Source organism: Ruditapes philippinarum, unplaced genomic scaffold, assembly GCF_026571515.1.
Source record: "Ruditapes philippinarum isolate M1 unplaced genomic scaffold, ASM2657151v2 ctg7373_1_1_1_1, whole genome shotgun sequence".
NCBI lineage: Eukaryota > Metazoa > Mollusca > Bivalvia > Venerida > Veneridae > Ruditapes > Ruditapes philippinarum.
The window spans coordinates 39,813-53,377 of NW_026865690.1; the positions used below are offsets into that span (position 1 = coordinate 39,813).

At 31.8% G+C, this 13,565-nt stretch overlaps 1 protein-coding gene across 1 annotated transcript in view; it reads right to left on the reverse strand.

The window, feature by feature from the left end:
• The window catches only part of LOC132729999 (uncharacterized), a 39,694-nt gene extending 27,530 nt beyond the window's left edge, over positions 1 to 12,164 (reverse strand). Inside the window, exon 1 of the mRNA XM_060715839.1 lies at positions 11,902 to 12,164. Within this exon, the coding sequence (XP_060571822.1) occupies positions 11,902 to 11,956 (55 nt within the window). The 5' untranslated portion in view covers positions 11,957 to 12,164. The remainder of the gene's footprint in view (positions 1 to 11,901) is intronic.
• Positions 12,165 to 13,565: the final 1,401 nt, after the last annotated feature.

Here is a 13,565-nt window from a genome sequence, read left to right on the forward strand (position 1 = left end):
TATAGTGTGCGGACCGGTATATTAGAGGTGTCAAGGATTTTCCTAATTATTAATTGAAATTAGTGTCAGTAAAATTAATGTTTCACCTTATTTCTTTTGATTTGACAATAATATGAAACGATTTATTTGAAAACAACATATTTATCATAGAGAAAAGCAGAGGACCGCTTTAAAATGTTGCTATAATAACTAGCACTTTACATTTATTAAGTGTCTTGTGTAGTATAAAGAATTAAATTTCAGAACAAAATTAACCAAATCTCTTATATACCTAAAGTGTCCATCAATTATGGACGGACATGTTAAAGCGTAAACGTAGAATAAAATGTGGTTTAAGCGCGCAGGGTCAGTTCCTATATGCAAATTTAAATTTAAGTATGGAACAAAATGACATGTGCAATAAGAGATGCAATCGGAACATCCTCGTCTATTATCTATAATAACCTCGGAAACAATACGGATTAAAAGAAATTCTACCACCTAGTTTCAGATGTAAACAGAAACAGAGATAATGCAAAACGAATGTATGTAATTGATATCCAAAAGAAAAGTCTGTTTCGGTACACTTTGTCTGACAACAATTTGTAATTTAAATATGCCCACTGATGTACAATTTTAAACAAATCCGACTAAATGGCAACAGGTTTGGTTTTTTTTTGTATTTTCGGTTTCTACAACCATAACAATTAATATGGGAATAATGCATTGTTTGATTTTGTATCTATGAATTCACTTACTTTAGGTGGACTTTTACTTCGAATATTTGAAATAAACTATCAACAACTTCCAGCATTAAATTACTATTTGTTAACATAATTAGTTTCTTAGCGTAGGTAAGATCGAAATACCGCATCCGTGTATTCAAAATGTGTTGTCCGAAGACTGACGAAAAGGGCCGAAAAGTTGCGATTGTAAGAGATGATGCATTTACTATACGGGTCATTTGAACGCTGTTCAAAACTTCAAAAAAGAAACATAACAACATTTTACAAATTTCTGCAAAAAGCAATAATACTCGTAGTCAATTAAATTTGTACGTATGTCTGAAACAATCATTATTTTCTAAATGCTCTTGATTGTTGAAAGAATATTTTTTGAGTTACAAAGTAAGTATCTTTTTAATATTTAATCAAGCAAAATAACATGTAGAAATTTTAATTGAAACAGGAAAAACTGAATGTAACACTATTACCGCGATTTAAATGTCAACGGGTCAACTCGGTCAAGGTCAACTCGACCAACTTTTGAAAAAAAAATTAAACGTATTAACTTTTTTCTGATAACTTGCATGAGGCAAGCTTGTTGAAAAAAAAGATGTATCTGGTATATAATTATGTAATTGTACATTGTACTTCTGCAGAATTCATGTATATTTACAAGAAACTTGTTGTGTTTATTCTTGCAGATTAATTTAATATAAGTTATTGGTAAATGTTATTTTTGTAGATGCCATTCTATACTATTTGCCGCACAAACGTTTGATATTTCATTACAAAAAAACATTTCATCCTTTATTATTTCATAAATACAAATCATTTTAAAACAACAAAAATATGTTTTAATACATTATATAAAAGATAAATTTTATTTTCTAAGCCCGATCTTATATTTGCTTTACATGGCGATTTGAGCTATTTTCGGCTCAAACTTCACTTTTTAATATATTTTTTTTTGTTTCTGAAATTTTAATTTGCTGTAAAATCATTCAAAGAATGCATAAATATATAACTAGCATTAATATTTTAACAGATAAGTGCACTATTTAAAAACATAAATCCTATGTTCGTAGCCGCGATCTTATTTTCACGAAAATAGCTTATTTTCGATATCCATCTATACCCTAAAATGTGAACTTTGTACTTTCTTTTAACTGATTAAGTACGTATGCGTCATTAGATTGCATTAACTTTGACATCAAATGTAACAAAACGTTATCTCAACTCATCAAATCATTTAGACAAAATGACGATTAAAATTAACAGCTTTACTGCATTTAAGTGAGCTGCCATCTTGCCAGTTGATCACAAATCACAAAACTATGGTGTCTGATTTGTGCCATTTCGTTACTTTGTTTGGTTGTGGTTGTTACAAGTAGCAAAATCTTGAAAGAGTGACAGATTGAGAATCATATTTTTTTTGTTTATTTTGTCACACACTTTTTCCATCTTTGTTCAGTATTTTATAAATAGAGGGGAGACAATTTTTTCCAAGTGTCACAGGGTGAATTTTTTTTGCAGAATTTGAGATATCCGGCCTCTTGAATATTTTCTCCCCTAAATAGTAAAGTTCTTAAGCTTGAGATACTTTCCTGCTGTATTGAAATTATCCTCAAATTTCTCAGGTTAAAAAGCAATGTGAATTTAACTCTGATCTATATTCAGTCACAGCCCCAAGTTGGGCGCCATATGTCACAGGGTGAGAAAAATGTGCAACCTGACCGGGACTCGAACCTAGGACTCTCAAAATACAGTACCACAGTTCTTACCGACTGAACTATCTAGGGGCTTACAAATCTTTGCCTCTGATCCGTGGCACAATAAATATAATATTACATCAAGGACTCACTTTTTTTGAAAACTTGTCAAATATCAAATAAAAAATAAAGGGGAAAGGTCTTGTTTATTATAGTGTTAATTACTGAAAGGGCCAGTCATTTCTAACTTATGAGACACTTTTTGCTTGCATACCTATTGTACCTCCCAACTCCTACCACTATGCCAGACGCAAGGCGGATATAAATCGGTAATAATTTGTTTTAACTACCTAACAGCTCAAGAAGCGATCATTTCAGAACTAGTCTCACGAAAAACATTCATATTTTAATAACGCTCACCGTGGGGCTCGAACCTTCAACCTCACAATCTAAAGGCATACACCTAAACCACTAGGCCAACGGTACCAAATACATGTACACACTGAAATATGTACTTTACCCCTTGTTGAAATTTTACAATCCCCCCCGGTGAGAATCCTTGATCCACATCACTCTCTATACATTAAATTTCTATAATATAAACAGCAACATATGGTGTTTTCATTGTCACTCCACCAATATCTCTCATACATGTTAATCGTTTTGTATAATTATATGCAGCAAGATTAGAAATGTTAAATGCATATAAAAACTTAATTATATATCATATTTAGAATTATCACAAGATTCTTAAGTCCTACCAATTGGTCATTTTGTTACAGAGTGAGAAAAATGTGCAGCCTGACCAGGACTCAAACCGGGGACACTCAGAATACTGTACCACAGCTCTCATCGACTGAGCTATTAAGCTGCTTACACATCAACTCCTCAAAATAGTGAACAGTTCTGAACCATTATAATTATTTCTCCAAAATATTGCAGTTTGTCTTCAAATTTCGAAGTGTAATACAGAGCTATGTGAATTTAACTCTTAGATTTATGCAGTCAAGGCAACATGTTGGTCGCCAATTGTAACAGGGTGAGAAAAAATGTGCAGCCTTACCGGGATTCGAACCTGGGATCCTCAAAGTACCATGCCATAATTCGACCGACTGAGCTATCCAGCCACTTACACATTTTTTCCCCTAAACAGTGAACAATGATATAATCCTACCAATTAGATACAAATACTGTGTATTTAAAATCTTCACGAAAAGTTCTGTTATCAATGAACACGTGCAAATTAATTAAATGGAAATCTTATTCAAAGGAGACGATCTGTTGTCGAGTTGTAACATCTTGATCTTGTGATCCAAAGATCATGAGATAGCTAAGATCCCATCTTCACCATGATAAAAATTGTCAACAATCTTACAGATGGGACAAATGTCCCATATGTTCAGGACTGCTGAGGACCAGGGTTGCATCTGAAACTAGGCAAACTAGGCAACTACTGTATATTTCAGTTCCAATTCATGCTATATCTCACTCGAACACTTTATCTAGATCATTTACCTCTAAAATAATGATATAAGTGCCAACAAATGTGTTTTACTCTATTATCATTCACCAAAATATTTTTCCAGGAAGTTGTGACTGTTATGAAATATATTTAACTAACACAACTCAGATTTTTAAAAAAAATCAAAGTCATTAAAATTAATAATGTCTTATGAAGAAACCTAATAACACTAGAATTAAAAATTCATTTTATTAAACAGTTCTCTGTAAAGTATATTTTATGTTGATGCTCTGACATTTACCAAGTTAGGTTAAACTTTAAAATAATAAATTTAAATAAATAGGTTTATTCATTTATCTTTGAATTTTATTAAAAGTCCCATGAATGGTTCAGTTTATATTTTGAATCATTTAGCCATGGGCAAGCATAATGTCTCTGACTGGTGAATACTTGTACTCAGGATATGTACTCAACTACTTTCTTATCAACAAACCAATTTAGAAATTATACACACTCAATTGAATTTTAGTGAAATTTGACTCTCGTTACCTACAGGTACATTTGAATAATTTTCAATTAAATATCCAGATTGGTGTTGAACATCATCAGATCAGTTCCCAAGCATCATGGCTTTGAATTGGCATAAATAGTATTTTATTTTCCCCTGAAATCACAGATATTAATTTATTGAGTTGATGAAATCTTAACTGATAACCGAGGTTTAAATGAATAAATATAAAATTCCAAGCCGCAAAAACTGGAAACAACAAGTTTAACAGGAATTTAATACCATTCTAAAATTATAGTTCTATGGATAATAATCATTCATGGACATGGACCTCTATCTATCAAGATGAACTTCTTAAACTGGTAAATTCTCCATTTAATTCCATTCAAATTATAAATATAAAAGATATATTTTATGTTTATATACATAATGACTATGATAGACAGATAGGAACAAACAAATTAGTAAACATGAGTGACATCCCTTAAACAGATAAAAAGAAAAAGTCCCTTAAGAAAAAAACTGAAACCCAAAAGAAATTTTCATGAACAGCAAAATTATAAAAATTTGACTTATTTTGGCAGTGATTTAGCAGTAAGTCATAAAATATACAATTTCTCCATTAGTTCGACCTCCTTTTTTCTAGCTTCCATTTTCTCTCTTTTTTTGGCTATATGTTTCATATTTTCTGTTAATATAATTATGATCTATAAATTTTGTCATGTTGACAAGTTACATAATGTATCATAGTACAAGTTGTGTTGTGTAGCATTAAGACACATTTACACTGTCCTTGTAATGGCCACGGTATCGATTCAGTGCCTTAAGTCGGTGAACCGGGTTGTATCGTGGTGTTTTTCTGAAAAATCAAATTGCGTTTACAAATCCCCGACAGAGCCCAGGTGTATTCTCATTTCAGTACCTAAAAAAGCATCGGATATATACAGCAAATGCCGATGCTAACCCGGTGTATTTCCGGTTGACCCCGGTGGAGACCCGACTGGACATGGTTTAAACAAGGTCCATCCCGACCATCACCGATTTATCCACAGTAACGCTACGGGTAATACCGATACTGTCCCGGTTACGCCTGAGTAATGCGCCATTATGATTCCCGGTTCAAGTATATGAGAATAAAACTGCTTGACCTACAATGCCTTCAGAGTTTCAGGTAAATTTGGAAACGACACCCTCAGATAGCGCAATGCTTGATTCCGGTCAAACGGCACATTTTTCTTACCCTGTGATATTTGGTGCAAAATGTGATAGATAGCTTATGAGAAGTATACTCTGTTATTGATGAAATGAATTGTTGAAAAATTTCAATACGGTAGGGATGTCACAGTATAGTTAGTTGTTCAATAATAAGGGGAGAGGATATGTAATTAAGAAATCTTATATCTCAGTTGGTAGAGCTGTGGAATGGTATTTAATGCATGACAGGTTTGAGCTCCAGTCAGGCTGAACTTTTTCACCCTGTTACTTTAAGGGTCCAATATGAAGCTATGGTGGTCAATTCACTTTGTCACTTAATTGTTCCAATAAAAAAGGACACATTTCAATATAGTGGGGGTTATGTCAATGCATTGATGATAGAAAATGTTTAAGCTGTAGACTTGTAGTTTAGTCAATATTGTTTAATATTTTATCATTGTCTATGTGACTTTAGATTTGATAAAACATAAGAACAGTACAACTTCTTAATTTGACCTTTTATGTATGAGGGGGAGAAGCCCTTAATTAACTCCTCACTAGTGAGTTTTATTTTGCATGATGATGATAGCTTGAAAGGATTTTAATTAAGATTATTAAAATGCAACATAGATAATAAGACAGACATTTCCTCTATTGGATTGTAAAAATATTTATGGATTGTCAAAAAACTATATGGAGTCCTCCTCGGTGACATTAAACAGTCCCAACTGGTTATACATGTTGGAACTTGCATACCATGAGATAGGGTGGTCTGTACCAAGACAGAGGCGGACCGGAGGTCAAGACAGGGAGAACCGTGAAGGCACTGTGATGTTCAGATCCCCCAATCAGTAAAAAGTGCACTCAAGACCCTGGTCTTCAATTACTTCATTTGTTTGAGGATAGGTGCCAGAAAGATAACTGGAACAGTGTATGGTATCACAAAAAGCACAGATTGTAATAAAAGTCTGTGCAAAAAGATAATATAAACTGAATTCATAGATTACATTAAAAGAAATTTATTGATTTTTTATAGTGAAAATGAAGATATTGGGCATTTTGTTTTGATATATAGCATAGTTTGTACTTAATACTTTATAGTGCACTCTTTCGGTAAATCCACATGCTTTAAAAGTGATTCAGTAATCTTTGGATTCCCACAGTCCTCCCCACCTTGCTCTAATTATGAGGTCCACGATGTTTACCATGCCAAGTATCTTACCTTATATTATTTGATTACAGCTTGGAATGAAAAATGAAATATTATTATAAATGATTTTTAAAAAGCTTTTATTAATTTCATAAGGTTTGAGTGGACACATCAACAATGTAATTATCATCTTATTGTTTTGAAAATGTGTTTGACTGCTGGTCTGATGAATGTAGATGCTGCGGTGGCATATAGCGATTCACCTGCGTGTGGGTGCGTGCGAGTGTGTGTGCGTGCATGTGTGTGTATGTGTTTTTGTTTATTAGATTACATAGTGAACTTAAAACATCTTCAGGTGCAAAACATCTTGTCCAATTTCAACCAAATTTGGCAGGATTGTTTCATGGGTGAAGGGCTTCCAGATTTTTTAAAAGAATTCCATAAAGGCCATGAGCATAGATATTTTGCTTAAGGCATATATGGTAGACCATCACCAAGAGTGTTCAAAAAACCTGGGGGTCATAGGTTTTCTTTATATGTAGTATAAACTTGATTTTTTTTCTCCTCTGAATTGACAAAGGCTAGAGGTTAGATATTTGTCATGAAGCATTGTGTAGTGAAACTCTACCAAGATTGTTTAATTTATAGCCCTAGAGTCAAAATTGGCCTCGCCCCTGTGGTCATATATACGAGTAAAATGAAATAAAATAATCTTGTTGTCTGAAGGTCTGAAGGCTTAGCGCTTTGATACTTTGTGTATAATATCATCAGTAGATCCTCTACCACTGTTGTTCAAATGTTGGCACTAGTGAATTTGCCCCAGGGTGTCATAGGTTTTCCTAGTATGTAGTATAGTAAAAACTTAAAAAATCTTTTCCTAAGAATATACAAAGGTTAGACGTTAGATATTTGACATAGAACCTGCACTTCTGTAGACCTAGACCAAGATTCTTCAAATTATAGCCCTAGGGTCAAAATTGGCTCTGCCGGGGGTCATAGGTTTCCTTATATGTATATAGTAAAAAAACTATGGCATGCATTTTTTCCAGTGTGTGTGTGTTTAGCATGTAACTTTTAGTCTTGCTGGATGATACAATTCTACATTTTTATAGACGTTTATAGTAATAAAAATAACACTGAAGACTCTATTTTACTACTCCAATATTGTAAACTGTAGATAATAGACAGGTGTTTCGCAAACTGATTTCTGTAATGCTCTTCATTTTTTCAAATCATATAGTCTAGTATCTTAATTGACAGGCAAAATACAACAACAAAACCTTCTCATTGTCACATTAATATATTGAAAAGAAATAAGCCTAGGTTTGTGTAACTTGTTAGAGACATTGAAAGTAGCCTGAAGATGACCTTTATTGATTTTGAGGTCAGTCGAAATCAATATGGTTTTGTGGTCACAAAAAGAGACCGTAATGTCAACAGAGTCAAGTAATGTATACCTCAGTCATTGCAGTGCTTTGATTTAGAATATAATCCTGAGCACTAAATCTAAGGTCTGGTGGGTTTTTTAATTTATAAACTATATACCAGAAAAAATAAAAACACAATTATATGTATTCATATGAAAATGACGACTCATATGAAAAATCGAGTAAAATGTGTCTTTTTAATACATTCCCGCGTTTTGGGCAAACATAGCATTCGCACAAAAGTTATACCAATAGATGCAAATTAATTTTGAAATAAAATAGTATATATTTCGTGTTATTTGGAGAGTATATTAGACCGTACGTGTGATTATCACGGCACTACTCCCAACTGTGTGATTATAACGAAGCGTGGTAATAAAACAAATTTTACAAATAGTAGTAACTATTTATCATTCGGATAACACTGATTGATTATAAAGTCGTTCGTGTGATTATCACGACACTACCCATAACCGTGCCCTTATTACGCCCTTATTACGCCACCGCATAATAATCCACGCTGCTCACAATACCGAACCACTTTATAAATTGTTAAAACTATTGAACACAGATAAAATTCAAATTGTAAAATTTGTTTTCAGTTGCATGGTGAACGTTGCTCGAATAGTCAGTAGAACCCCATGACCTTAAGTATATTTTAATAACCTTCTCGTCAAAAACTGTGTTTACCATAAAACATTGAACTCCCTTCCCTATAAGGTATGCATTAATATGTTCCAAGTACTAAATATATAAATATAACTTTATATTTGTATACAGTCTAAATAAAAAATACACATGTGAGCAGTTATTTAATGAGGTAGTTTTATAAAGGGGACGTAACTTTGTAAATAATCAATTATATTCAGTTCAATTGTGTCTTATTTGTACATATGTTTTTTACCGTTGCCCATTTATCATCCTAATCAAAACTGTGTTTTGTCTTATACTTAACCTGTTGGATGCGAATATGTGTATACAATGTTTTCAAATGGAATTCACGGTTTGCTGGAAAAAAACAACAACTAAAAACAAAAAATAAAAATGTAATAATTGCCTTCTCCAGTATCTACACCCACAGAGCATTACGCTAAAATATTATGCTAATAAGAGATTTATCAGGTGGTAAAAGATCTAAACGATCAATAATGTGCTTTTATAAAAGAATTATTGTCCGACACCCCTGTTTGTCAATAAATTGATATAAGAAATGGCAAACACTTCAAACGGTATGTTTCGTGTGTTTTTTTTTCAATTCCCTGCAATTATTTCTTTTCAAGATGCTCCTGTATGTTGGATAACAAACATATATGTAAAAAAGAAAGACACTTATTTGACACAATTCATTTAGGAAAACAATATTGTCGTTCTAGTTTGTTTGGTTAAATATAAAACCATGCTGCAATATCAGTAGCTATACCTGATTGCACTTTTATTGATAACCATTATTTAATCAATAACCTACGTTCAAACGCTTTGATTTGTTAAGATAATGTTATTCTAATTAAGAAAAAAATGACACATCAATGATTGTCTATTTACATCCCTTTCAAAATATAACAAACACGCATAGCTATTATCAATATTTAAAATCACATCTGTCTTGCACGAAGTGAAAACACGATCAATATAAAAACTTAGATAAGAAGAACTAAAACTTTAAAAAAAAATATTTATCAGAACATAATTATTCTTATTCATAACGGAAGTTGTCATAATTATTTAAATATCGGTGCAATACATGCTTTTTAAAACACTCCCGTGTGTTAGAAAATTAATTAATTCCCACAAAAAACTATACCATTAGATGCGGAATTCATTTTGAAATAAAATGGTGTATGATATAATTATTTTGGAGTAAATTTAAGACCGTACATGTGATTTTTACGACACTACCCCTAACCTACGCCGCCGCGATATAATCACACGCGTGGTAATATTACCACGCGTGTGATTATATCGCGACATCGGTCCTATTGACAGCTGGTGTTTGAGTCCTACTTTTGCAGCCAGTGCAAGATTCTTATAACATTATCATTAACTTCATTATTATTTTTTTTTACTTCTATAAACTTTGCCATTATAGCCCTTTCATCCTCTGTACAAGTCTTTAAAATCATTCAGGTTTTCTCTTATATTCCCATTTAGTGCACTATTTGTTCATTTTTTTTTCAATAAAATAATGGAGGGGCCCATTACCTTGTTTATGAAAGAGGTATTTCTGCTGATTCTGCTGGGCGCTATAACACGTTATGTGATTATGTGCGGTCTTAATTATCAATGCCGACGTTCTTTTATATAATTATTCTTTATACTGTGTATTACATGATATTGTTCCAGTCTACAGCAATTTATATGTATTATTTCTGTACCCTGGATAATATTAGAAAAGTGCGAAAGAAATGAACAAATAATCTTTTGACATGACGGGACCAAAAAAATATTTTTTCGAAATTGATGTTCTATTTGGTGTTACTGTATACCAATAACATGAGTCTAAAATTTCAGATCATTTGCTCACTCTATTTTTTTCAGAATAATTATTGTATTGTGAAAAATGACCCAAAATTGAATAGTGATGCTACGCTTTTCACCTAAATAAGGCAAAAAATAGCATAATGTGTGATATTCTTTAATGAGTATGTTTCTTGATTATTCTATGCATATCTTTCTGTTTTTAGTAAACCGGCAGATTTTTTTAACAAATTCAAATTTAATATTGCAAGGCTTTTACACCTCGGTGGAATTTAAATGTTATATCAAAATCAATATCAAATCTAATTATTCTCATAGACATTACTAAATATTTTACGAACTGCGCATATCCCTTTTCGAAAGAAACCAAAAACAAACAATTTTAATTTTCAAAAAAGGTATGTAGGGTTTAAAATTACATTTTTTAGAGAAATTATGAAATCATTAAAAGCAGCACGCATTCAGAAGACCGTGGTACTTATATTTCAAAATCTTTTTCAAAGTACATAATAATATGTTTTGACATTTTCGTTTTGAAAACAGACAGTTATATTACTTATGCAATTCTTTTATAGATTCAGGTACCATGTGACAGTGATTGAAAAAGCACTGAATGCCGGGATTTTTCTCTGCAGTATATAACGATAAGATAAAAAATCAGGTTTTATTTTTTAAATAAATGAAGAAATCTGCAAGAAAGAATTTTCATGTTAAACCAAAATACCAGTATTTAATGTTCATTTTTATTTACATTTTACCCTCTAAAGGTGTGCTGCTTTATATGACCATACTTATATCACGTCACTATATTTTTCGACAATTCCTGTTATTCCTTTAAAGCAATGCAGACTGTATTAATTGCCAATATATAATCAGACTGATAGCAATAAAAAATTACTAGCATTACATGACGTTATAACAATAGATAGATAATCAGACTGTACATTCGTACTTAAATTGATATTTTGATTACTGCAAACTTTAATTATTATAAAATGAATTGCAAGTATAAAATTTGATTATCTGATGATTTTTTTTTTACTTTAAAAATTTACGTTTATGTTCCTTCTTTTTCATGATTAGATTTAACAAAACATTTTTAACCAAATACCTTACTTCAAGAACTATCAAATAATATATATGTTTTGATAAAGATCATTACAACCTATGTTATGTCAAACGTGAGCGATTTTAGTGTAAAGAAGAACACAACATCCATCTTATAAGAAATAATATCATGTAACATGCTGAATAAAAGGTTTGATTACTAACCTGAATTTAAATAGTTGACAAAAATTAAGATGATGATCCACCTTGGACCATCCATGATGATTGAAGGGATATTAATTCCACAACACTCAATGCATAGTAAAAGTTCTTATAAAAACAATTAAAAAAGATTAAAAAAAAATATTTGGAAAACGAAAAAATCCGCGGAGTGATTTGTTTCTCTGCTTCCTGCTAGTAGCTAGAGCTGAAACAAACTCATCTGAGAAGAGATATTGAGTCTCTGTTTTCGCCAATCATTAAATGTCAATGTTTGGTATTTCCATGCATAAACATTTATATTTATGTATTCATTGATCAATTGTTTTCCATTACAAGCATTGGCGTTTTCGTTTGTTTTGTAATGTGTTTTATAATTCCATAACTATATGACATTTAGTTATGCTGTTTTGGGATTAAATTGTTTGTCCAATTTGGTAATTGTGGTGTGAACAAAATATACAAATGTAACAGATAAAAGGGTCTCTTTTATGAAACATTCCTAATATCCTGTTGAATAAATTTCGCAAAATATCACATTGCCTATCCCTATAATTAATTCGTTTCCGCTAATTGATATTTGCATAAAGTGATTATAACCTAATATCAAAATGCCAGTGCATGCTAACTTATTATTTATCTGCTTCTATTGCCACTATCATTGTCAGTAAATTTCCGAAGTAATGCCATGATTCATATGTGTACGTCCATTTTTTTGTATGTTTTTCGTCGCACCAACACAGTATAGATCATATGGCGACTTTCCAGTTATAATGATGGTTGAAGGACCTCATGTGCACTTGAGTAGAACCACCAACGTTCCGTTACAAGTTGTATTGAACATGACAGTCAACTAAGCTCTTCTCACATTATAAAAAAAATAGATTATCAGAAAAAAAACTATTTATGCTTATGAAAATGTGTTTGTTGGTTACATTTTTTTTTCGGGGACGGGGAGGTTTTATGTTGCACCAACAAGGTCAAGGTCATATGACAACGTAAAAAAAACTTTCAAAAGCACAAAATGTTAGCCCCTCCCCCTCCAATCACAGAGGAAACGCGCGCAAAAGTTCCTTTAAAGGGATACTCAGGCAAAATAATGGCAAAAATATAAAAATGATTTTTTGTACTCGAATCACCCTAAAATGACATTTCTTAAAGTCCCAACATGAATTTCTGTATAAATTCTATATATTTTGGGTTTGAAGTTTAAATATATCTATATATGTTGAACGAAATTTTGACGCGAACAGAATCACCGAATAGTTTAAAAACAAGTCATGCGATTTGAACAAACACTGGAAGTTACAATAACAAATATTGTGGATATTGTATGATTGAAACAAGTCTAAGTAATTGATTTGACATGTTTTTTAACGTTTCCAGAGTACAGAGTGACAACTATTGTGAAATTTTAGCGCTCTAACCTGACTCACGCGGGTCAAGTTAGGAAAACACCATTTTATTCTTTATATGGAGAAAAGTTTTGTTCCTTTGACTGTTTAGTGTATTCATTTTGAGGACATTTACAGAATAATGAATGAAAATTTCAAAACTAAGAAATGAAAATTTTGCCTGTGTCTCCCTTTAACAAATAATTTTCTTTTTTATTACTTCTTTCTACATCAGTAACATTAATTCACACAAAAACATTCACATTTAGTGCACTA